Source organism: Lutjanus erythropterus, chromosome 15 (assembly GCF_056507025.1).
Source record: "Lutjanus erythropterus isolate fLutEry1 chromosome 15, fLutEry1.hap2, whole genome shotgun sequence".
Taxonomy (NCBI): Eukaryota; Metazoa; Chordata; class Actinopteri; order Lutjaniformes; family Lutjanidae; genus Lutjanus; species Lutjanus erythropterus.
The window spans coordinates 21,941,338-21,967,969 of record NC_139331.1 but is presented as its reverse complement, the minus strand read 5'-3'; the positions used below and the strand labels follow the sequence as shown (position 1 = coordinate 21,967,969).

The window sequence follows — 26,632 nt, the reverse complement described above, 5'->3', positions numbered from 1 at the left end:
AATATACTTCAGTTGTGAACTGTTGGTTGGGTAAGATGTCATTTTAAGACTGAGCTTTAGAAAATGTAAGTGTGAGAAATTGTGACTTTACAGTATTTTCTGGTATTTAGAGACCAAACAGTTAATCAACGAATAATTAAAAAGTTGAGCAGATAGTCCACCATATTCATATTATATTCAGCATTTCAGAAATGTTCCTGTATTTCTATTCTTATGCATCTAAACTCAGTAATTAATTGCTGTATCTCCTCTTACTTGAATCCGTCCACAGGAGGGAGCCACAGTGCACCTGCACCAGCAGCTCACTGTCAACCTCTTATTGTTCTGCCTCCACCAAACACAGCAGAGAGCATTTACACTTCAAACACATCAACAGAGGGAAACTAGATTAACAGCTACCCTCCACCTCTTCTTCTTTATCCACACTGCAAAATACATGCTAAAGTATGCACAAATTTAGCATTCAAGCACAAAAGTTGAACTAGAAAATGGATATGCTCTGAGGATCTGCACGGCGCAAGCACTAATGTGACCTCGCCGCGGAGGGAAAGGTGACAACTCAGCTTGACTTTGATGAACACAGTAAGGAGATGAATTCTTTCTGTTTGATCTTGGTTTGTGTGTGAATCTTGGTCAGTTCACCAGCATGAAAGTTATGTCTATAATGCATTATAAGCACATTCATAAGATATTCTAATGCATTAATAAGGCTTTATAAATTCTTTGTATATATGTTAATAATTACGCATGACAACTTGTAACAATTTTTCTAAAGTATTACAAGTGGTGGACATAATGCATTATAAGTTTAGCATTCATAATGCTTTATACCTCCATGCCAAAGTAACAACAGTGTTTAGATGATGAATCTGAGTCTGGGGTTACACACCGCATTAACATGACTTTAGCCAGTTATAAAGACACAGAAAACTGCTCTGTCATAACAGAAATGTTATAATGTCTTACTAATATCAATAATATACTACAGCATGACTTATTATTATTAGCAACTGTATGATGTTTACAAGACATTCTTCCATTTCAGAAACTATCATTTATAATCAGTTATGATAAAGCAGCTCTCTAAGAGTCTTTATAACTGGCTAAAGTTGTGGTTGTTATAATGTGCTGTGTAACCCAGGACTCAGATTCTTCTTTCTAACATTGTTGTCACTTTGTTATGACGGTATAAAGCATAATGAATGCTAAACTTATAGTACATTACATCCACAGCTTATAATGCTTCATGAACCTTCATGTAAGTTCCCACTCATGACTATAAAAAGTTTAATAATGCCTTATAAATGTACTATAATGTCTTACGAATGTGCAAATATGCTAACTAACATTCAGAAGACATTATATTGCATTTGTAAGACTTAACTGAACTCTTCATAAATGTTTATAATCATGCATGTAAACTCAAGTCTCATATTCTTCTTTCAAACAGTCGTCATTTTGGCATCATATGAAGAATTATTGATGATCAACTTGTATTATGTCCATCACATAGAATACTTTATAAACCTTGTTATAAGAAGTCATGCATGATTACAAATTGTTTTATGAAGCCCTATAAATGCATTACAACATCTTATGGGTGTGCAAGCGTGCTAAGAGGGCACATATAGTGTTTAACAGCAGATATGGTAACACTTTCTGTGGAGGACATGTCTATAGTCTAATTTGCCCAAGTGTGCAGGACAACACAGATTTCTTAGTTTCTATGTGTGTTATCAGGTTATTTTAATTGGACTTTTACATGTGCATGATGAAGACATCAAGATGGAGCAGGTAGATGAAAGAAGAGATAATTTCACAATGCATCTTGGTTTGAACCAGCACTTTCACATTTTTTTTTTAATCCAAAGCTTTACACATTCTCTGATCAACCCACTGCATTGTGTTATGTATTAATTTACACATTTCATTGGCACAATATGTCAGTCAGTGAATAATTATATCCCCCAAGGTGGCAATCAGTCTTTTCACAAATCAGAGCAGTGCCTGTGGTGCTGCTAGAGATTAAGTGTTTTGTCCAAGAAGACATAAGTCCTCCCAGTAGTGTCCACAGAACAGGACTCTGTTCAGTCAGCGAGTCTGACCATCCTCCTGCTTACGTCCCACAGTTTCTTGGCTGCCTCCTTGTCTGTAGCTTTGGCCATCAGCTCCTCCTCCTCACAGTTAGCGAAGCACTTCCCCGACACTCCCTCCACCTCCGGGGAGCAGGCCAGATAGAGGGGAGTCTGGGCTCCCTCCAGTGGACTCTTGAAGAAGACTAGCGAGGCGAGGTAGAACAGCGGCTTTGCCAGGAGAGGGATTTGAACATGCCTGCCTAGTCTGGTCCTCACGATGCCCGGGGTGAGAGCGTTGACCGTGACCCCTGTGCCCTCCAGCTGCCGAGCCAGTTCGAGTGTGAACAGCAGGTTGGCCAGCTTGCTCTGACTGTAGCAGAAAGCCTTATCGTATTTATTTTCACTGTTCAGGTCATCAAAGTTGATGCTGCCGTACTTGTAAAGCTTAGAGGAGACGACGACGATGCGGCTGGGAGCTGACGTCTTCAGGAGGTCCAGCAGCAGGTGAGTGAGGAGGAAGTGACCCAGGTGGTTCACACCCAGCTGCATCTCAAAACCGTCCTCTGTCTTTGTGTAGGGACACTGGTAGACACCTGCGTTGTTGATGAGCACGTCAATCTTGGATTCTTCCTAAAAGATCAAAGAAATTTTAATAATTTAAGACACCACAATTTCATCTTACAGGGAAGGTTTGGATAATTTTAAGTGGAGTTGTATGAGGTACTTGTCAATAGTCACTTAGTGTATTGTCTACAGATGATGGTGGTCAGCACACCCCCCCAGTTTGAAGAAGCAGAGAGGAGCACCAGCCTGGAAGCTAAGCAATGTACAGCTAAAAATAAAATCAATGTTTAAGTGTATGCTATATTTAGAATATTTTCACCACGATAAACCCTGCAGTGTGCCTTAAATTGTTTTTGAAGCAGACTTGCATTATTGATTTTTTTTATTTATTTATTTATCTAGACTGTTTTACCCATACAATGAGCCAAAAGTACTACAATAAAAAGTGCTCAATACATTTTATAATGTATGTATGTGACATACATGGTCATAGGTAAAGTACATGCTATAATAGTTTAATACATTTGATGAAGAGAGCTGGACACGGAAAATTGTTTAAGTCATTTTTCATGCAAAAGGGCCAAAAATTGATTGTTCCAGGCTCTCAAGCATAAGAATTTGCATTATACACTATTGTAAACTGAATATTTTGGGGTTTAGGACTGTTGGTTTGACTGGACAAGACATTTAATGACATTACATTAGGCTTAAGTGTGAGGGACATTTTTCACTCTTTTCTGACACACCAAATTGATTCATGGAGCAGATAACAAACCGAATAATCAACGAATAATGAAAGTTATCTGACTTGTACTGACTGGTGGCTCAGCTTAAGTAACTGAGAGTACATGTTGGTTACATCTGAGAAAAAAACCCACACAAACTGAACTGAAAGCAAAAATTAAAATGGAAATAAAAAATAATTAAAAGTCCAAAACTACAATAACTCTGCAGGTGACCACATTTTCTGGTTAGAGCTATGAAAGGAATTATCTGATGGATGCTGCCAGACTTTCCAATCCTGGAAATAATCTAAAAGGTTATTTAACTAATGCGTGGTAAGAGGAAGGGTACTCAGAGTAAATATAGTTTATTTATAAAGTTCATGTGTTGTATGTCAGTGATTGAGGGGCAACACAGAGGTTCAGCACCATGGACAGTCCCCCTGATGCTGAAATACCTGTCATGTCCTCTTTTGTATCGCGCAGCACAATAACTGGAATGGACTGGACACCAATCGTTTCAAAAGCTATTCCACACAAAAAACATAAGTAACATTAGTAAACAAACTGTCCACTCCGCCGGAGACAGTGTGTTTATATCCCTAATGCCTGCTTGCCCATGCGTAGTCTCGACTTACCGTATGAATTTCTTCACAGAACTGTTTGACTGACCTAAGAGAGGCCAGGTCCAGGTGTTTGATGACCACCTCGCCCTGCTCTGGTCCCGCTTGTTTCTGGATGTCTCTGGCTGCCTCCTCGGCGCTCCGCAGGTCCCGACAAGCCATGACCACCCGGGCTCGGAGCTTCAGCAGCTCCCCGGCCAGGGCCTTTCCTATCCCGGAGTTAGCCCCGGTCACAATGACCGTCTTTCCTCGCATGGTGTCGGTGGGATACCGGAGCAGCTTCACGGCTTTCTGATGAGGGAACAAACGGCGCAGAAGGAGCAGCACCCCGCCGCCGACAACAGCGGCTACCAGCACCGCTGTGGACATGAGAGCAGAGACCGGTGACCGGCGAGCAAGGACTCTCGGAGGTTCGGTGTATTATGTATCTAAGTTACAGAACTGACCCGGAAATTGACGCTGCTTGCTAAGTTGCTAAATTTGCGTAGGAAATAAGTGTATATTGCTTATATTGTATTTGTATTTTACCACGATATAACTTGCATTAAACGCGCGGACTGAAAACAAACAGGCCAAACAGTTCAACGCTCGCACAGCAGCAACGCAACGTATGTTATGCTAGCAGGCTAACTAAGCTAATGAACGTGAGCTGGTCGCGCCTAGTACAGGAACCCCAGACCAGCGAAAGATCTCGCGAGAGTTATCATTTAAACCCAACACCTGATCTCTCCTGAAACATAACCAGGTATTTGCGTGCGTACGTGCCCAAAGATAAGCAGATTTTAACGATTATAAATCATAATAGGTTTATTCAACTTCCACAATAAAGAAACAGCTCACAGCTCGCGAGAGTTTCGCAAATCTGGAGTTCTGTTTAGCAACAGAGGCTCACAAACTACTTCCGGAGTATTTTCTAAAATCTATGGAAGCTAAGCAATGTGCTATGCAATACGAATACATATGTTCCTAACTTTAAATGGGGTAGGTTATGTGGGGTATTCAAATAGCTCATGTCATAAATGTAGATTTAAATTCAAACTCAGAAATAGTGCCATTCATAGCCAGCCAAGTTTACAGCTTTCTAAATTACACTTATTGACCACTAGGTGGAACTACATGAACACAAAAAATAGGACAGCGAGGGTTAGGCTATGTGCTCACAATATTTTTGCTATTTTATGCGATTATTACATGCAGAATATGATGTGTAATTCTGACAAACTAACTGTTAGGTAGGTTAAAGTTTTATATCAGTGTCAAGGTGGTCATCTATATCTATCTATATATATACCTATCTATCTTGGGTCACCTTTGGTTGCACGCAAGGCAAATCATCACTAGTAATGATTTGTTAGTTTCTTAGTTATCTAGTAAGCATTTTTAAGTTTTGTATAATTATTATTAACATCATTATTAGTAGTAGTATTTTGCAGTTGTGCTTAATTTCGAATTTGGATTTACTCATTTGAAACTTATTTTTTCTTAACTGTGATTAGAGCCAACTACCACTACATCCCCCATAACTTTCTTTCTTATTGTGGAAGTTGAACATCTCTTGATAAATTGCTACAAGGAACTCATTAGCAGGCAAATGTTGTGTTTTACTGTCTGGCACAAGTGCCGTGTTATTCATAGCTCGGCCACGGGAGGTTTGTTGTTATTTTCTCACGTTGCTCCGCAAATACAGAGTCTCATGATACTAAAGTTTGGCAGAACGTCGCTGAGTTACTTCACTTCCTCCTCTCTCGTTCTGTTTCCAGACGGGTTGAGTAACATCACCCGTTTATTTCAGAGAGTTTGCTCAGAGTTCCTGTTTCTTCGTGGCTAAAACACAGAGACGCAGGGAGACAATGCGGTGTCGTCTCTCGGATTAAAGAAATGTATTTCTTCACAGCCCTGCTCATCCTGACTTTACTCCCCTCCGTTTGTAAAGGCAAGTAAACCTCTTATATTTGATATTTCCTGTGGTCAGTTTAACATGTGATTTAAGAACAGGGCTGCTGGCTGGACACATGCAGGTCCAGCAGATCAGGGAAATGTTTTGTTTCAGTTTCATAACACAATGTTCTCTGTATTGAAAAATATTGAATTTACGGAGAAATAACTGCAGTTTTCTAGCATCATAGCATAATATTCCTTTCATCCAATCAGCATTTTTAATTATCAGGTATTCGCAGTTACAGTCCTAGACTAAAAACTCTTAATTTACATGAACTGGATTAAAATCTATAATATCTTCTGTACTATTTTGCAGATGGTAATTCTTATTTAATAACGTATTATTGGATCAAACTCAAATATAAGCAGGTCTCGACGATAACTGTGATATTTCATATATTTCCTTTGTTCCCACAGGTGGGTCACAGGGGATTTTATTTGCCAAATAAATTAAACATTCGGGAGGAAATTCTGGAAATTTAGATTTATATCTTCTGTGCAGCTTTTATAAAGCAATTAATTGACTAATAGGTCAATTATTCCAGAGGTTATTTTTATTATTCAGTTAATACAAACTAATGATTAATTAAAGTTATAATCTGCATAATTTAAAAAACAAAACAATGTATAGACTTATATTTCATTATCTCTTTAAATCATCACTTATGATCCTGTAGCAGTGTGTGGTGGTGGCTGTATCTGCACTCTGGGGCCCTCTGGGTCATTAGCGGTGCAATCGGTGCATCCTAAGCAGCAGCGTTGACCACAGACTGTTCACACTCAGCTCACCAGAAATGTACTCACCTCCAAAGTATTCAGAGCGAGCTGATGGACACTTTCATTGGCTAGAGTCAGTTGAAGCCGCTCTTATCTGTGGTGTCGTGTTGTTGTGAACTGGCGGGCTCAAAGAATGTGGTCAAGAGGACAGCACGATTTTTTGGAAGATTACAGTAGCTATGTCTCTAGCCTCATTCTGTGATTGTATCATTACTCTTCAGTCACAAAGCAAAAGATCAAACTTTCTGAAAAGTAAAAGTCTGACAATTTTTGAAAATATGCAAAGATCAGTTTTTACAGCTGCTCTTAAGATATCGCTGGAATATTCAAAGGGTACTTTCACACCTAACCTGTTTGGTTGAAATGAACCCTGGTGCATTTATCCAGTTAGTACAGTTTGTTTTAAAGGACCTTTCTTTAAAGTCATCATATTTCTTATTTATCTTAATATCACAATATTGTATTGTGAACTTTTTTATCAAGGCATTATCATACCTTGAGTTTTTGCTATCGTTACACCCATACTAAAAATGCATATTAATTCTTAATGAGTTCTTTGTAACACCAGAGAACATAAATATACACTAAAGACACATTTAAGTGCAACATGACCTGCCGTTAGTCAGGATTTGATTTTTCCATTGTGGGCCCTGATGATGTGCTCTGTTGGTTCATGTGTTAACATGAAACAGACTAGAACTTAACTGAGCCACAAGCGTGAAAAAGTGCCAAAAGGCTCTTTTAACCACCTGGATTAAAAAAAAAAATTCTGTTGTACAATAAAAGAAGATTTTTAACCTGTTTCCCTATTTCCATACAATTCTGTTTCCTAATCCAAACAAAAATGGTATCTGGTAATTGCATATCTTCACCTTGAGGATGCTAACATGAACCAAAACATATTCTTCTCAATATGGGTCTATTTTATTTACAGAATAACACATTTAATTATTATCTTACAGCAAAAAAAAAAACAGGAAAACAGATGTTTGGCTTTGTGACTCAGAGGTACATAAGACGGACAGACTAGAGCTAGTTTCTCTCATGTAGAGTGAGAGTTTGGAGCCTATGTTTGTGTTCTTATTGGAGCTTTATACTTTTTATTTGGAGCTATAATTCAATCTCTTGCTGTGCTAATGTACTCATAATGCAAAGTGAAGTCTTCCTGTGGCTCAAGTGGAAAGCTTTCCTCCTGCAACTGTTTGTGAAGCAGCAACAGGAAGCGTTGGGTCATAAACATTAACGACCAACACTCTTTTGCTTGCTTGATTAAACAATGGTTCTACATGCAGTTTAGGACTTTTTTTTTTTGGGGGGGGGGGGGCTTTATTGTTGGTGGATCTGTGACTAATATGGAAACAGAAGCCTGAGAAAAGATCAGTGGTGGACAGTAGTGAAGTACATTTACTTGAGTACTGTACTTAAGTACATTTTTTGAGTATCTGTACTTTACTTGAGTATTTGTTTTTTTGGAAACTCATTACTTTCACTCCACTACATTTCAAACACAAATATTGTACTTTTGACTCCACTACATTTCTAGGAAGGTTGTTGTTAGTCAGCTGTTGCTGTTTTTCTTTTCTAAAATGCAGTTGGTCACATGCTGTGTTCCTCACAAAAGAAAACCAATCACAGTAGCTCCTCTGGATTGATGTAAAAGTGGAAATACATCATCTAGGCGCTCTCTGTAACAAGAGCAAGCAAGTTCTCCCTCTGTCATTCAAACAAAAAGCAGTAATGGTGACGGCAGGAGAAAGACAAAATGAAATCTCAAGATGTTATTATAAGTATTAATTGTTCGAGGTAGCTTTTAAAGTTGGATTGTTTTTATTGGGGTGAAAAATACCACATAATTCATGTATATATACTGCCTCTGAAGACAGAATGAAATCTCAGTTATTTACCAGACTTGGAGAACTTCTTACAGTTATCTTCAATCTAATTTTCATGATGTGATTTTAATACAGTTACATCAGAAAATGACAATAACTGTCCATTTTGTTTTTGATTGTATTTCTATGCTGAAGTTTTTATAGGTGTTTCTATAGGTTTTGTGTAGCAGAGTGGTTCTACAAGCATCAGTGCATCATCAGATGGTTTCAGAGAGTTACAAGGTTCTGTAAATGCATCATGAAAACAATACAGAATGTATTGATATTAGAAAACGTACTTTGTAATTTGTACTTTTGAATACTTAAGTATTTTTAAAAGCATGTACTTTTGAATACTTAAGTACTTTTAAAAGCAAGAACTCTAATACTTTAACTTGAGTAAAATTTTGACTGAGCAACTTTCACTTGTAGTTGAGTAATATTTGACCAGGAGTATCTATACTTTGACTCAAGTACTGGGGTTGAGTACTTTGTCCACCACTGGAAAAGATGCGGTCATAAGTGATGTGATCAGTAAAATACTGAAAATGAAAGGACACCAGAGAGGACGATGTGTCAGTTTACAATATTTACCAATACAGAAACACCACAAAATATGCACTACAGATGTCCTGTCTTTTGTTCATTGACAGACTTTAACTGTGTGTGAGTGGATGAGAAGAAGATAATCCCAGCACATCACTTTATTTTAGGTTATTCTTTCTACATTTTAATCCTGACCTATGATTTGACCATTGTATAGCTTACCAAAAAAATACTGGGTCATACCAATGCAAAAATAACTTCCATCTTATCTTTTCACCTTAGCTTTCAAAAGTATAATGACAAATATAATAAAATCCTGATATAAAAAGAGATGATACTTTTTTGCTTTTATTCCTTACATTATTGTTATTATTGTTATTTTAATTATATTACTGTATGCTTGTGATGTTTCAATGACTTTGGGATGATTCTGAGCATTTGAAGTTACTAATATTTATATTCTAATGAAATAAAATTTAATTTTAGATATTAAAGGCAATATGCTGCAATAGAAAAAATATTAAATACTATCAAACCTTTTCTGATCAAATATGACACTGATTGCTTAATTGTAATGCAATGCATTTTCAAACTTGGTGTCATAGTCATTGTAATGGTGAGTCTGTGGTCGTATTTTAATATTTTTATATACTGTTGTCGTATATGATAGTAAAATGCACATAGTTCATATATTTCCTAATTTTTTTGCATATATTTTACATGTTTTTGCGGTTTCTCCAGGGCTTTTTGCAGTTACTGTTATCTATTTTCTCCAGAATAAAACATATTTGAGAGACAGTATTTGTCCACATGACAAAGGATGTCTTTCATGTGACAAAAAATTATTATAACTCATTTCTGACAAAAAATGAAGTTACTGCCCTTTCCCTTAGTAAGGGAGCATACCTCAACTAACAATATCTGCCAGTAACTAGCACCGATCTCTTTTGCTCTCTTTTCCCAAATTCCAAAGCTGTCTCAGCACATGCTGACAACTCCCAGGGATTATTTTTGGCCAGGGAATGCCGTGGCAATAAAAAGCGAGTCAAATCCCTGCAGTAACTGAATGAAAGCAACTGACTATATTCAGTGTGGATCAGTCAAGTCATCGCAGATATTCGTTTTGTTCGAAAATTTTGTTTGAAATATCGATCCAGCCTCTGGAATCAGTACCTCCTCCACCCCTGAGTTAGTTTAGTCAGTTTACTTGAAAACAAATAATTTCAAAGAAAGATGGTCTTTTCTGTTGTTTCATTGTGTCTTATAAACATTAGTTTTTGGTTGTTTATTAACGGGCCCCTGGCCTCCTGTCATCACGCAGAAGTGACTCACAGCCAAAACAAGTTGAATATCCTTTAATGGCATTTTATTCTGTCAAGGCCAAACAAAGCAAAGTGTTCTACATTTACTGTGAGATTTCCCTTTAAACAGAGTGACTGTTGATTATCGTCAGAGATGGTGAATTTTTTTTTTTTGTGCTGGATGTTGACATGCAAGATGAAGTATTTCCAGTCCAGATAATTAGCATGAGAGTGAGGAGCGGCCCTTGTGGTGTGGTATACTTTGATATTCAAATTACACAACAAAACCAAAAAGAGCACTGTGTGTCATATGCTGCTGATTATTAGACCCACACAAATGCTGTGGCTCTATTCTAATCTATTGAGATCACTGATACAGTAAAATGTCTTGTTTTATCCACAGCTCAAAGATATTCAATTTACTGTCAGAGTGGAGTAAAGAATCCAAATTCATTTAAGAGTCAAGTAATAATTAATTGTTGCAGTCTAAGTGTTTTATGTTCGTTGTTAGTTGTTTGTCCAGCTGTTCCTTCCTTTGTTCTGTACAGTTTATTTAATGAATTTATCGATTGATTCAGAGACAAAAAATGGAAAAATTTCCACTCAGTGAAGAATTGTATTGAATTGAAGTATGTTGTTTAAAATTGTAATCCTACTAATTATCCCAATTTTTACTTACTGTATCTGTAATCTGATTACATCTTTTTTTTTTATCTGTTACTGTAATGGAACACAGTTAAGTTCTTTTGTATCCAGATTACATAATCCTGGTACATGTAACCCATTACTCCTCAAGCCTGGCGACTGAAACATGACAGGGAAATTGTAAGAGATGCCCTTTCTCAGCCTCATTGTAGTTGTGGTAGAAATATCCTTTTTAACATTATAATATTGTCTTTGTTCCACTGGTTTTGGTGCCATTCACCATATACACAACCTGCGTTTTCAGTCCCCATTACTACGGGTAACAACAACAACACCCTTTGAGTTAGCAACCTACATACTGAAAATGCAAATGATTCTAGTTCACCCACCTTGTTTCCTCTTGCTGATATGACCCTGGTCTGTATGTTAAACGGAAAGTTACAGGCAGTGGTAGCTTAGCTTAGCAGCCTGGAAACAGCTACCTTCAAATTATTAAATCGATATAATGACTGAAGTGAAAATGCAAACATTACAATTTGGTAATTAATGAACTTCAGAGGTGTGGGAAGGTAACCTTTGTCTCCATAGGACAGAGCCAGACCAGCTGTGCTCTCCTGTTTCCAGTCTTTGTGCTAAACTAAGCTAACCAGCTGATGGTTCCAGCTGCATAGTTGCTGCACACCTACGAAAGTGGTATCAATCATCTCATCCAACTCTTGTTAATAAAACAAATAAATTAATCTCCCAAAATGTTCTGGTACATCATTCGGAATAATAGTGGAACTATATCGTGATCTTTTCTTGCAGGCCTGCATGAGAACTTCTGCAACGTTGTTCCTAAAGATCAGTACATCGAAGTGGGATCCGATATCGAGATAGTGTGCAAGACTTCGTGTGTCACTGGCAAAATCTACTGGACACTAAACACTAAACGCATAAACGAAAGTCTGTCAAACACTATCAACTCCACTCACACGGCCCTGTCACTGAGGAACTTCACTCACCGCACAGCTACTTTGCAGTGCCACAGTGCGGATACTGAACAAGTCCTTGGAGGCACCACCATCACAACATACAGTAAGTTGTTTTTGGTGGCGTCCAGGTAGCTCAGTTGGTAGAGCGAGCGCCCCCATGCACCGAGGCTGTGAGTGCTCTGCAGCAGCTATGGGTTCAACTCCTGCCGATGGCCTTTTGCTGCATGTCATGACCCCACTCGCCCCACCCCCATTTCATGTCTTCATCTTAGCTGTCCTATCTAAAATAAAGGTATAGAGGTATGAGGTACTTATTGAGAGCCAGTGTATTACCTATAGTAGATGGCAGCCAGCACACCACAGGTAGGAGAAGCTGGTGGTTTCCTGTTTGAAAAGACTACGAAACAACAAACTGAAAGGGTGAAAATACCCTAAATATAGTGGGCTCTTAAACTGATACTAATGATTTTTATGGCTGGACCTTCTTTAAGTGGCTAAAATAAATTTTCTTGCTGACTCTGTAAACGGTAATACATTGCTCAGCTTCCATTCTGGTGCTCCTCTCCGCTTCTCCTAAGTGGGGACATGTCAACCAGCATCTACGTTAGGTAATACACTGGCTGTTGATAAGTACCCTATACAACCCTGCATCACATATTCCAAAATGTCCTTTTATATGGTTTTAGATGACTGAAATAAAATATATGACATTTCTGACTTCTTCACAGCAAAACCAAGCAATATATCATGCGTCCTGCATTATAAAAATCAGGAAACAAAAGGTGTACCAGAATTATTCACATGCAGCTGGGAGCATCAGATTGATTCTTCATCAAAAACAAAAATAGACTACACTGTACTGAGGTGGGTCTGACATTTTCTTCCTTTTGTGTAAAAGCAAATGCAAGAACAATTTTTGTCTTGTTCATTCGTGTACTTAATATCAAACATGTATTTCTTGCAGTGTCTCTTCGTCAGAAGCTTCCCAGAGTGAAATCTGCAGCTCACATACAACGACATGCACAGCTAATTACAGAGATACAAAAATATTTTTGTCTCTCGATTATGTCAATGTTACTGTGAGAGCGAAATCTGCATCTTGGGAAGTTTCCTCTGACCCTTATAGTTTTGAGCCATTAAACATACGTAAGTACCATAAAGTACATTTATAGGAAAGAAAATAATCTTAATGATCTCTTTGTTATAGTATTTTATGTTTCTGCATTTTGATGTGTCATTATAATCATTTTCCCTCAGTCCAAATTACCCATCCAGTGTTAAGTGTAACCACCGTCTCTGATCATGTTTTGGTTGAGTGGATCATCAGGGCACGTGTCTCTCACTATCAGTATCACTGTCAAGTCAAATACAGCAAGGTATGTCTCTCTTTAATCTCCTAAATGCTGCATTTTAAGTATTTTCTGGATGCAACTGCGAAACTGTGAAAACAACAGATCCACCCAACATAAACAACAAAAAATAAAACTATGCAAAGTATAGTCAAATATATATGCAAAACGTTAGTTTGTTAGTCTGCTAGCTATGGTCACTAAGATTGGTTCATGTGATAATATAATATACGACATGATGGAAACGTGACAAGCCGTGCATTCTTGATAATCATATGTAGAGGTTTTTATATATTCATTATATATTAATTATTTTGACAACTATAAAAGGTCACCTGGAGCCCTCACACAATTGCAACAATACCAAATTGGATAAAATAAGATTAAATAAGATCAGATAATCCTTTATTAATCCTACTACAGGGAAATGAATTGTTTTATGGCAGTAAAGCACAGTAGCTACTTTATGTTCCATGGTGGTGTGCCAACAAGTAACAAAACTTTAGAAGTTTAGATAAAGTTTATAGCGATGTAATTTTATTTGGTTTAACTTTGTTAGTAATGGGCTACTTGTATTCATGCAGCTCAGCCAAAGAAAGCAAATGGGCTGTTGCTCAAGCTCCTTTAGCTCGGCCTCGTGCCTGCCCTTGCTAGAATATTGTTTACGTAATGTGGGATCAATACTAGCAGGGAGATGTTTACAACATGCATTACTGTCATTGCACACCTCAGGATGTTTGTATGATTGTAGTGGCTATTAAACTTACAGCCAAGGCCACTGATGCACCATTTCAGTTGAGTTGTACTAACTCACTCAGTCTGCTGTCCTGTTTTCCAAGTCATAAGCAAATATACATGTTCATCATACTGCCTCTCCCTTACTCTGGTAAAAAACACCAAGCGGGAAATATTGTAAATGTCAGATATTTCCAGTATATCCATCTTGGAATTAGAGGTCAGACTGACATGTTTTTCCCTGCTTGGCTGCCTCTAATTACACTCAGTATACATGACTGCACATGTCTGGCTTAGTCAGAGCTAAAGTGATCACAGAAACGTCTAATATCAAGATTACAAAAAACAATCACAAAAATGTTATGGGCAACTGTCCAACAAAGACATTAGGTGACTAAATAAAAGATGTGTTTGCTCATTTTGTTTTTTGTTCATCTGTTTTGGATTATGTCCGTGTTTTTGCACTCACGACTGCTTGAGGATATTTCTGTTTGCCTTTCTGTTCCAGGATTTCAATGATGGAGCTCCAGAGGTAAGAGAAGGCACAACATGGTGTTGAAACTGCCAAACTAAATAAGCATGACTTTGGATAGTGGTGAAAGATGATGCATGCTCTAGACTTCCCTCGAATTTTTAATTTTCCAACCGAGGTCTGTATGTTTTCTCTAGCAGTGGCTCAATAAGACTCTAAACAATCACGAGAAAGGGGAAATGACCATTAAAGAAGTGGACTCCTGCACTAACTACACATTTGCAGTCCGCTGTGCTTTAGACAAGGCCCCCTGGAGTGACTGGAGCCCTACAACGACACTTCTGACTACACTAAAGAGTAAGAGTCTCTTCCATATCTGTCTGTCTATAAATTAGTAGTGGTGGTATTTTTTTATATTTTTATCTACATTTATTACATCTATTTCTTATAATTGCTGTATGCTTATATTTTGTCTGTTCTTGAATGGGAGCATCTGCAACCATTTTCCTCCCTGGGATCAGTAAAGTATTTATGAGTCTCATTTTGATTCTGAACAATGGCATAGCTGCCAAACCAAAAATATGTTTAAATCAAAAAAATCGAATTGAATCCTGATTAAAAGTCAAATTAAATTGTGAATTTGGAGAATGATGACACAGAATTTACTGTTTTTGCCGATTGCTGGCTCATAGAGGGAATTAAGACCAGTTTAGAGATCAGTTACTGGAACCCCGCACACCTGATTTACCTTTTGGGACTTGAATGTGAATGGCTCCAGATGACTAAATACAAGCCTACTGACACATAATCACTCATAAGATTTTCTTAGAAGTGAGAATTATTGCGTGCCACACAATGTAGTGCTACATCTTCTGGGAATCCAAAACAAATCATGACTAACTGTGTTATCACCCTACAGTCTTTTTCAGCGCTTACAATGAAGTCAACGTTGTTTTGCTTTCAGTTCCAGGCGTGTGAAAAGTCATCCTTCTGTGGGCTCCTTTTTTGGTCTTTATTCTAGACCAAAAACTGTTAATTAGCTGTTATCGTGTTGCTGCGATATCCTGTATATGTAATATATATTATTATTTTTATTATATTTTATATTTTTATTATTTATTTTATTATGTTATTTTTCAGAGAGTGATATAAAGCCGCGCCTGTGGAGAAAAGTAGGTGAAGCGGAGACAAATGGATTTAGAAAAGTTCATGTCATATGGGAGGTAAGGAAGTCTCTTTACAAAGCATATTTTGAAATTCACTCAGTTAATTTCCAAGCTTGTAATTTCAACATTTCAATTTTGCAACCTACACTTCTAAAAGAGATAGTTCACATTTTTTGACGTGGGGTTGTATAAGGCACCACCGTTATATAAGCCAAATATTGCTCTTTCCAAAACAACCAGACTAATTTCACCTCACAGAACGCAGGAGTTGCTGGTCTACCACTGCCTCAATCTGTTAGTTTGTTTTATTGTATGAATTCAGGGTTTTAAAAGGTTGGTTTGGACTATTGGGCCATCAAAACAGCCTAATCATGGACATGGGAAGTGTAATGAAAATCCATATCAATTGATTAACTCCCAGCAGAGTGTATACAAACCTTCTTTGATCATAAAGCCTGATATTTATCTACATTTCTGTGGTGTATCAGTGAAGTGTATGAACCACACTGCAGAGCTGCAGTAGATCTGCGTTATACTCTCTTCTCATTTCATCTGTATCTATGGTAGCCAATTTCCACCAGTGTAATGAAAAAAGGTTAATGTAAATCATTATAAACTTTCTTGGAATAATGACTCAGTATTTCAAAATAATGAATTTGTTTTTAAAATTATTGAGTCAGTATCTGAAAATAATGAGAAATTTTCTCAAAATGACTCAAATCCCATTAACACCTGCAATTAAAATGTGATAAAAAACTGTTCCCATTTTAATACCAAATGTAAATGGGGTGTTAAATACTAAGTCATTATTGTGAGATACTAAATCATTATTTGAAGATGGGCTAAGTAAGTCATTATTTTGAGATAATATTACTATTGAGGTATGTTAATAACTATTAGTACAAAAAAACATAAATATCGTTCATCATTTATTATAACAGTTCTGTCAGCATCCTCCAAATGTAACTGACTTCCATTGTCGTTGCTAATTATTATCAATCATTATAATCATAATGATGAATTATTTAAACTCAAAATGAAGCAGAGCTGCAACAGGCAGCCATCACTGGATCATATTAACGACACTATTATCTTTAAAACTGAAAACATCCCTTTTTTGTTCATCCCTCTGAAGTAGTCTGGACAACTTGTTTTAATTATATTTTATCTTAATTTAATTTATTTGCACTCATTTATTTTATTTAACGTGCTTATATACTTCTTTGGTCAACTGTTGATTTTATTTATTTTATATTTAATAATATCTTATTTTTTCCTTTTAAATGATTTTAATTCTCATACTACTACTATTTTACTGGACAGTTGCTGGTCTTAATGTATTTTGCCCGACCCCAGAGTTTTCTTTATTGCATCTGCTCTTGTGGTTCAAACTGTCCACGCAGGTGATTCCTTCAACATGCCAAGGCACGTTTACCTACACCATCACACAGACTCCCTACGAAGAACACCCGACTGGAATAAATTATACAGGTACTTTATGTGCCAATTCAGTGTGTTATGTGAACCAAGAAGAACACATAATACAGCTGACAGTCCTCCATAATGGGAACCTGTCTTTGGAGGACTCTGTTTATGTTCCAGCCATCACAGAAAGTGAGTTTTAATGCTATTGATTTTGCTTTCCGACTTGTGGATCATATTGCTTTCATTTTAATGGAATAATGCTTTGATCTGGTGCATGTTAGTGATGTGGCATCAAGCAATTAGACTCTTTATCATTTGATCTCACTTGGCAGGCCTTCCTCATGTTACCGACATCCAGACTTCAAGTCATGAAGGCGTCATTCTGGTTAGCTGGAAGGCACCTGCCCAGCCTGTCAGTGGTTACATGATTGACTACACCCACAATGGAGTTCAATACGAGTGGAGAGAGACCCAATACACTAACGCCACACTGTTTGGTAGGTTACGCAACAGGCATGAAGTGGTTGATAGATGTCACATAGAAAGAAGGATGTTGATAAAATACTTTATGGGTCCAAATATAAATGGATGGTTACTGAGTCATCGGGCACATGCTGTATTATGAGCAATGATTTAACTCGGTTGATTGTCAGATCAATTTGTTATTTTCATTGTCCGGGTGTGGAGACTAATGGATACACTGGTGGAAACAGACTTTTAAAAGCATTTCCGTAAGCATTAGCCAGAGAGATCTTAAAATGTGGAGTCTTCGGGAACTGTGAGTCACAAGGTGGGGTATGTTGCAGTCCTGAGATGGGAAGTAACTTGGAGGTTTTTTTTTTCTTTTTACTTTTACTCCCTACATTTTAATACAAATATCTGTACTTCATAGTCCTTACATTTTCAAAACAGGGTTGTTACTTTTACTGCAAGTTGAAAACCAGCTAAAAGGTAATAGGATGAAAATAAATCATGACAAGATGTAACCAGACAAAAACAAGAACAGGATGTAACAAGATGAAACAGACAAAGAGGAAGACTTGACTATGGAGAAAAGATTAGGCTCATTTAGCTAGATGATAGAAATCAGAGGGTGACTTTTTACTTTTATACTCTAGTAAAAGTAGAAGAACTCATTAAAAGTACAGGCACTGAAATATACTGCAAGTCTTTTTCTTTCACAAGTATCTGTACTTCTACATGAGTACAGGATGTATGTACTTTTGCCACCTCTGCTACAGTCAGAAACTCTCCCTCTACACATTTCCAACTCTAGATTGGCAGGCTGTGTCCAACTATACAGCGATATTTTTTGGGGGGCTGCTTTTTTTTGCCTTTATTGGTTAGGTACAGATGCAGACAGGAAACAGGAGAAAGAGAGCAGTATGAGATATAACAAGGTCACCGCCTGAAATTGACTCCATGACGGCTACCAAGGAACTCTGTGTCTGAATTTTTTGGTAACTTTCCCAAACTAACAATCAGACGTTTACACCTAATTCATGCTGTGATTTGCCAGCTGTGTTGAGGTGAGAAAGGAGTCAGAGTTTGAGCCACAGACTAATAATTAAAAGACATTGCATTGAGCGCTTCAGCCTGTTGTTATGACATGTTATGACATGAGTTTTGGAGATCGGCTGCTCAGATGTCAGCCTTCTCTCTAGTATAATGGATCTAGAATGCACTTTGGCTTGTCATGCTGAAAGTTCATCGGAAAAAGTCAACATTAGTGTCTCTTTCCAGAAATCATGACCTGGTTCTGCAACATAATCCACAGACCTTGTTGCGAGCAATTATATATAGGAGCTATTTTCTTTCTACTGAAAAACACCAACTAACCATGTCACCGCGCAGAGGGAAGTGTGATGAACCATGAACTGCACAGTCCTTCTCTGGTTCGAGTCGGGCAGGGGACCATCTCTCCCATCTCTCTCCCTCATTTCCTGTCATCTCCCCACTGGCAGTATTTAATGCCGGCAGAAAATGCTCCCAAGAATGTCGACCTTATAGTTGAAGTAGAGGAAAATTTAGCAGAATACCATAAATTTGTTTCACTAACAAAGACCACAACATATGTTCAGTATAAAATGTAGTTTATTGGATTGTTGATGGGATTTGCAAAGGATGGGAAGAGCGTCATGAAGAGGGATGAAAGGGTCGAGGAGAATGGTGAAGGGATCGAGGAGAGAGATGAAGGGGTCAAGGAGATGGATGGAGGGTTTGGGAAGAGGGATGAAGGGGTTGAGGAGAGTAATGAAGGGTTTTAGGGATGAAGGGATTGAGAAGAGAGGTGAAGGGGTGTAGGAAAAGGATGAAGGGGTTAAGGAGAGGGATGAAGGTTTTGAGGGATGAAGTGGTTGAGGAGAGGGATGAAGGGGTCGAGGAGAGGGATGAAGGGGTCGAAGAGAAGGATGTAGGGGGTCGGTTTGTCATCGCAGGGTGTGGGCACGTCTCAGTGAGCTTTGGTGCTTTTTCCTGAGGTTCCTGGGACAGATGAGGTTAAACCTGGGACCTTCTTATCGAAGGCATAAGCTGCATGCTGCCTGCCAAGAAATAAGTATAAGGTCTTGGGGGGAGAGTGGTTGTGAGAACCAAGATGATACGGAGAGACTTAGATGTCCTCTACAGGTGTGCACAGGTAATTGGAGAAGTGAGGGTGCAGGTGACTAATTAACAAGATGCAGGTGATTTGGGTTTGTAGCAGGAGCAGGTGGTTTAATTAGCGAGATGCAGGTGATAGAGTTTGGGAGAAAGTGGTGTGGCCCTGGTCCTGAACTTAATAGTTATAAAACTTAATTGAATGTGACTTTTCTACAAGTGATTTTTAGAACAGTCTTCTTTTTCCTTTCCTGCAGGCCTCCTGGATAACAAACCATACAATATTACAGTAACTCCACTCTTTGAAAACAAGACAGGTCGTGGCACGCAGGCCCTTCAGATCTGCTCCGGATTTGGAGGTACACCATTCAGATTTTTTTAGGATTCAAAAAAAGTATGTCTTATTGTTCTACCAGTCTGATTTCAAAAACATGATCCTTACAGCTCCAGGGAATTTCACTGGCATCGATGTTCAGACTAAACACAAAAGTGCCATTGTGAGCTGGAGTGTGGTGTCACAGGAGGCGTGCAGTGGTGTTGTTGACAGTTACACTGTCTTCTACAGTACAAATGAAGGCCCACTGCGAAGTAAGTCCACCACAGACATATTTTAGATTTGCCAATGAATTGAAGATGCTTATCTTCTCTAACCTCTTGTGGCAATCCTGTTGTGGTTCTCTTACAGATGTTACTGTAGATAACACAATGCTACAAGTTTTACTGGAAGATCTGATTCCAGAAACCCGATACAGTTTCTATGTCATCGCCACAGCTCGTACTGGAACTACCAAAAGCATTGAGAGGTTCTTCAAAACCAGAAGATTTGGTGAGTAGTCTTTAAGGGTGCATATGAACACATATTTTAGCCCTAGTTTTAGCTCCTATCTCTTTTCCTCTACTGTTGGAGGGGTCATTATGTGACAGCACCAAGGTTTTAATGCTCTGCTTGGTGTCAGACTGTAGGGCCCGTTCTATTGAAGCCTATGGGAGATGCGTAGAGAAGCACAAAAAAAAACCAACATATCTATGTTGTATGACCTTTGATGAAAAAAAAAGTCTCTACCAAATGAAAGAACACACTTGAGAAATGTTTCTAACTGTAGGAGTGGAGTGTTGTGGCATGTCGGGTATGGCTTTGGGGTAGCAGGTATTTACCTCAGTTATAAATGACTGATAGCATTTGAAAAGCATCAGCCTTTCGACATGGTGAACTGTAACAGTTGGTGTTTTGCCCTAACTCAAACAGATGTACCATGCATGCTTTGACATGTCAGATGGAATGTGCAGTCTACTGAGATACTGTTATTTCTTCAATACAAAAATCATACTCTGCCACTTGCAAGAAAAAAGTTACAGTTAAATGAAACAGACCCTTGCACAATTCAACCTTTCACAGGGGGTTTTCTGTGACAGCCTTATCTTGTTGCTGATAGTGGATACAGTTGCCATGATGTCAGAATCAATGTTTTATGGTATCTCTAATTGTATTTTAGAGTCGTTTCTTGGAAAACAATAAAAACTAGTAATGGCTCATCCTGTGCTGGCGGTCATACAGTAAATTTGTGTCTAATGAAACGTCTTTCAAGCTTATGATTTTATTCACTGATTTGGGTCTGTTCACTGGGTCATATTTTATGGAGATTTGTTTTATGTGATTTAATGGCAGAGTTTTGTGATGAACAGATTTAGCTTTAGGAGCTTACTTGTTGCTAAAGAAGGCAACAGTTACTGTTAGCTGCCATTAGCAGGCAACAGCACAAGGCTCAGCAGCCTCCCAACGAACACGGCTGGTCACCAGAATGAACACAGTCTCTGAGACTGACAGGGAAGACAATGCAGAGGTCATTTATGGAGCTTCCTGCTTTTCTTGTTGCTAAAGTAGCTTAGCTTAGCTTGTTCACACTGGATTTGGCAGAAGTACTATGCTGCTCATAAATGGAGCAAACTCTAAAAAAAATGAAATTTCAAAATTTCAAAAGGTTGTACTTATGTTCTTGTAATCACACTTCTTAAATATTTAACATGTCTGTAAATTATCTCTGTCCTTGTTTAAACTGCATGTTTATTTTTGTACACAGGTCTCTCTTGAAAAAAGAAATTCCAATCTCAATGAGACAACCTGTATAAAGGTTTACATAAAAATAAATAAATAAATAAAATAGCTAACCACTAACTTTTGCTACCTCAGTTAGCCATGACTCAGCCCTAGGGCGCCAGGAGCCAAAACCACCTCATAGATACTGCAGCCTATTCCTTGTCATTTAACTTACCTCTGTTAGTCTTGGAGACTGTTTTGGTCTCAGTCTGGCTGAGTTCACTGGGAGCTCTCATTCAGTGTCCGAGTCCCTCCCTAGCTGCTTGTTTTTACAGGAAATACCAACCACTAACCAATACCGGAATATCCACAAGTTATCACCATCACAGGCAAAAAAAATCACATCTCTGTCTGAAACACCATGTTTGAAAATGATTTATTGCTATAAGATTAATTAGAAGATTGCAGATCCCCAACAGGCCACAGATAGTGAAGCAACTACTGCAATGCCACCACAAGGGCCAGATGCAACCAGCAGAGATTTGTAAAGTTCCTCCAAATTAACATGACCTCCACATATGTCGTGCCAAGCTGAAACAAGATTTCAATTCAGTTGTTGATTACTTTGTTGATTGTTGATTACCCTAGCAGCCCCAACTGTATAATTAGATCCTAATCACTACAGCCATTAATCACATTATTCACAAAAAGGCTGTCATGAGTAACCCAGATGACATTAACTCATTTTTATTATTCTGTAGCCACAGATTACTCAAAACATTATCAATGATCATGTCTCCTGCTCCTGGGAGCAGAAGTTTAATTGCTTCATGAGAGTTTTGGAGAAGTGAGTCATGTTTCAGGCTCAACAAACCACTGCAACATAATTTATTCTTTCTTTGACAGATCCAATGCTCAGCACAGCCCTCAGTGTCTGCGGAGGCATCCTTATAGTTCTTGTGTTATCTCTTGGATTATGCTGTGCTCTTGAGTAAGTTTCAGTCTTTTGTTGTCAGCGATGTGTGATGTGATATGAACACTTCTGTGTCAGCAATAATAAAAGGAAAATTGCACCAGATTTGTGGTGATCAAGTGAATAACCTTTAGATTTATGACTTCAATAATCTGGAAAAATGTGTCTTAATGATACTTATAATCTGCTTTTTAGATGGAAGAAATTCAAGGAGAAGCCTGTGCCTGACCCGCGCCTGGCCATTTCTGAGGCGACGTGGCCATCGACAAGTCATGGAAAGGTGAATTCACTGAGGAAGGAATTAGATCATTTTTTTAAAAATTTGTCAAATATGGTCATTAGATTAACAAACCAATAATAATATACATGAAAATAGTAACAAAGATCAGAAGTGAGTCACGGTTGATTGGGAGTCCAATCTTTGAAAGAGTGGAAGTTTCCTGATCAGTTCAACCACCTTGGACTACTCAGAATGTTCCTCATTACATAACTCGACACCGTTTGTGCTGAGATTATACACTACCAACATGTCGAGGCTCCAACCACTGATCACTAATAAATCATGTCCAACACAGTGCAGTAAGTCTTTTGGCTGTTGCAGCCCCACTGTAAATCGTATTTCCCAACATGAAGATCTAAAGCATTTAAATCTATTTTCAAAGTCTTTTAAGCACGGCCAGTAGTGTAGTACAAATCAAGTCATCAAATTATAAATTCATCAAGTCTAAAAAATATGCTAGAATCAGCCTTTTTAAATACAAATATATGTCTGATGTGGTTCATTCCTTTGTTTTTTGTTTTCCTGATTCATATTGACCGCATACATCATCAACGGGAACCAACTTTTCTGGTTCCAGATGAATTTATTTTGGTCGAAATGCTGCTAACAGTTCAAAATTGCCTCTTCCTGAGCCCATGTCCTTGAAGGTGGTTAAAAGATGTTGTTGGGGGACGTGTAAAAGTGAAATATGTCACATTTTAAGTAAGTTAATATTAGTAAAACTGTAGCTATTTAGCTAGCTAACCTAACCTTACCTTAATATTAATCATTACCTAGCTAGTTACATCTGATAGCTAATGTTAGTAAAACCCTAGCTAATTAGCTAACAAATTCATATCAATCAGCAGATAGCTAGACAGCTAGCGTTTTGCTAACATTAACTGTCAGCTGTAACTAGCTACTTACTGTTAGCAAATTTTAGCTAACTAGCTAGCCAACCTACATAAATCATTAGCTAGCTAGTTAGCTAGCATTTTGCTAACATTAGCAAACTTAAGGTGGGAATGCCATAGATATTTCACTTTATAGATCGCCCGATAACATGTTTTAGCATTTTCAAAATGTGGTTTTCTTTTCAACATCGATGAGCCTAGGACATAACATATCTATGTACAGGAAACAACAAGGGAAAATGTTGACCAGCGTACCAGGTTTGCTCAGCTGTTATCAGAGCAAAAAGGGTTGGGAGTGAAAACTTGGTTGAGTAATTTGGGTCCTCTTGGCTGTTGTTTCATCAGTTGTCACACAATAATTTGTTTGCAATCATCATTATTCTTGTTCATCTTTTGTACTCTTTCCAGAGACCTCCTGGTTTTATACAAACCTTTTAATGTTTGTCTGTGTTGTCTGTTGGTCTTCTCTTGGTTACGTAAAATATTTCTTTTTTGTTGCTTTAAAAAAAAAAAACTTTCGACACTTTCTTATTTTTGAATAGAGCTAAGACCCATCCAAACTTACAGACATAATTCTGTTCATTATAGTCATTATCTCCTGAATAATTGACTGAATTATCTTACATTTTCAAAAGGTAACACTTGTGCCTTTTTGTTCACCCTTTCTGTGTCTGTGTGTCAATGTGTGGATGTTCATCCTCCTTCCAGTTAATTCATATTCCATCCGAAAGCATCTGTGAGAGGGTTTACACAGAGGAACCTCGGAGAACGTCCACCTCACCGCTAGCTACGGGCTGTAATGACCTCCCAGCCAGTGACCCCACAGAAGAATATGCTGACCCGGCCATGTTCCCAGCACCAGTCATACAGGATGAGGACCCAGTTGAGCCTGCAGAGATACAGGATGCGCCTTCTCCTGGAGAATCCACATCACTGCTCTCTTCAGACAACAGCCCATCCAGCCCGTATCGGAGTCAGACATCTGTGGAAACTCTCCTCCCAAAGACCAGTAAACAAAGTAAACGTGTTCCAGTAAAACAGCAAGAAAAGGCATCACAGCCAACCGTTTATGTGAGTTTGGACATGTTTGAACAAGTTCAGGGCAGGTGAGGAAAAGGAATCGAAACAACACCAACCACAGTGATGTTCCAACAACCAAGTTAAGTCATCCTTCTGTGAATAAAGCAGATGTTGGTCAATCAATCAAGACTTACATGAAAGTGTTTGATATTATCTTGCTTGGCACGGTCTACTGTGGAATGAAAGTGAAAAAGAACGAGTGTAAAATTATGAAAGACTTCACCACCCAAGTAATACAATGCAATTTTTTGTATTAAATAAAAGTACACTTTGCCACTGTTTATCCTTTACAGATACAGTAATATTTATGGTAAAACAATCTGCGTAGCTACTTTATTAAAAGTTCTGAAATCAAATTCAGTCAGCCAGTGTTTCAGGCAGAATTAGAGTGAGGAGAGTGTTCAACAGTTAAAGAGAAGAAAATTTTTATTCAGATATTTTATTTTTTTTTTACGTTATATTTTGTGGTTGTTTCAGAGGAAAGACTACTGTTTTTTTTCTGCAGGGGTCTCCAAAATCAACAAAATATGAAAGCTTGTTGTAGTAGCTTTAAGTTTTTCTGTCTACAAAGCAATGAAAACAGGACGACATTATGCTGTGGGGGGTGAAATGATACAACAAATATGTGCATGTACACAAGCTGATATATATCATATCACAAGGTTTATCTAGTGGTAGCATGCAGAGGATTTATGTAAATGATGAGAAAAATATGTTGTAAAAATATGAATTGTAACTGTATTATATGTATTATAATAATATTCTAATGTTCCCTGTTTCCAGTAATATCTACTCTTGTTAACACTGCAGAACTTGTTTGCTTGAGAAGGTGTCACTCATTGCAATTTTTCCTGTGTATCATATTTAACAAGATCATATACTATACATGATGATACGTTTGCATGTTTTTTTCCCAGAAATTTTTTACCTGAGAGTATAGTCCTTTTTGTGTGAAGTGGGTCATGTGTGGCTACAGAACTACACTCAAACAAGCTATTTACAGACATAATCGAATGCACGATCTCTGTATTCCTTTTAAAATTGTGAATTGGTTCAAAGTTAAATAATTTCTCAAGGATACCACAATATTTAATAAATATTCACCAGGTTAAATTGGTTTGAAAACAAGCATGAAGTTGAGAATTTTGTACTTAATTATAAGAAAGCAAATACTCTGAGGCAGAAAATTACAGTGTACAAGAATACTAAACAAACATGTTAAATAAAGCAGAGTTTCTTGTTGTTTGAGTACACAATGTTTTAATCAACTGCTTTTAATTAATGTCATAAAGTATGATATGGCCTGAGGATACATTTATGGATGCATGTTTTTTGGCAGAGGAGTACACTGTAAAACAACAGCACACCTTCATGAGGAACTGAGACGTGGAATTGAGGACACCATCGTCTACCTGCTCAACCTGAACAAACTGGCGCGCACTGTGACAATTGTGTTTTGGACAGTGTCTCCCACTGACCCCATGACATGCTGGTTAGAAACAGGTGCACATCCAGTACGAGACTGTTTCCACCATGATGCACCACAGAGCGCCACAGGAAGTCATTCCTACCTGTGGCCATCAAACTTTA

At 38.0% G+C, this 26,632-nt stretch overlaps 2 protein-coding genes across 4 annotated transcripts; one reads left to right on the top strand and one right to left on the bottom strand.

The window, feature by feature from the left end:
- Positions 1 to 1,826: 1,826 nt before the first annotated feature.
- Positions 1,827 to 4,353, bottom strand: LOC146314388 (retinol dehydrogenase 14-like). The gene is made up of 2 exons (XM_084736942.1): positions 4,000 to 4,353; positions 1,827 to 2,705 (listed from the first exon to the last, which is right to left on the bottom strand). Exons 1-2 carry the CDS (start codon positions 4,351 to 4,353, stop codon positions 2,088 to 2,090), a joined length of 972 nt encoding a protein of 323 aa, XP_084593068.1. The 3' UTR covers positions 1,827 to 2,087.
- On the top strand, positions 4,283 to 25,321 carry LOC146314387 (interleukin-6 receptor subunit beta-like). Of its 3 annotated transcripts, none has more exons than XM_084736941.1 (16): positions 4,283 to 4,394; positions 11,870 to 12,139; positions 12,765 to 12,900; positions 13,001 to 13,182; positions 13,294 to 13,412; positions 14,629 to 14,652; positions 14,790 to 14,949; positions 15,733 to 15,815; positions 17,162 to 17,372; positions 17,516 to 17,680; positions 20,039 to 20,140; positions 20,226 to 20,369; positions 20,467 to 20,607; positions 22,723 to 22,807; positions 22,985 to 23,069; positions 24,671 to 25,321. In XM_084736941.1, exons 1-16 carry the CDS (start codon positions 4,352 to 4,354, stop codon positions 25,070 to 25,072), a joined length of 2,352 nt encoding a protein of 783 aa, XP_084593067.1. In that variant the 5' UTR covers positions 4,283 to 4,351; the 3' UTR covers positions 25,073 to 25,321. The 3 variants fall into 3 exon arrangements, with proteins under 3 accessions (XP_084593067.1, XP_084593066.1, XP_084593065.1); XM_084736940.1 differs by lacking the exon at positions 4,283 to 4,394 and adding an exon at positions 5,692 to 5,917 and having other exon boundaries at positions 14,793 to 14,949; XM_084736939.1 differs by lacking the exon at positions 4,283 to 4,394 and adding an exon at positions 5,693 to 5,917.
- Positions 25,322 to 26,632: the final 1,311 nt, after the last annotated feature.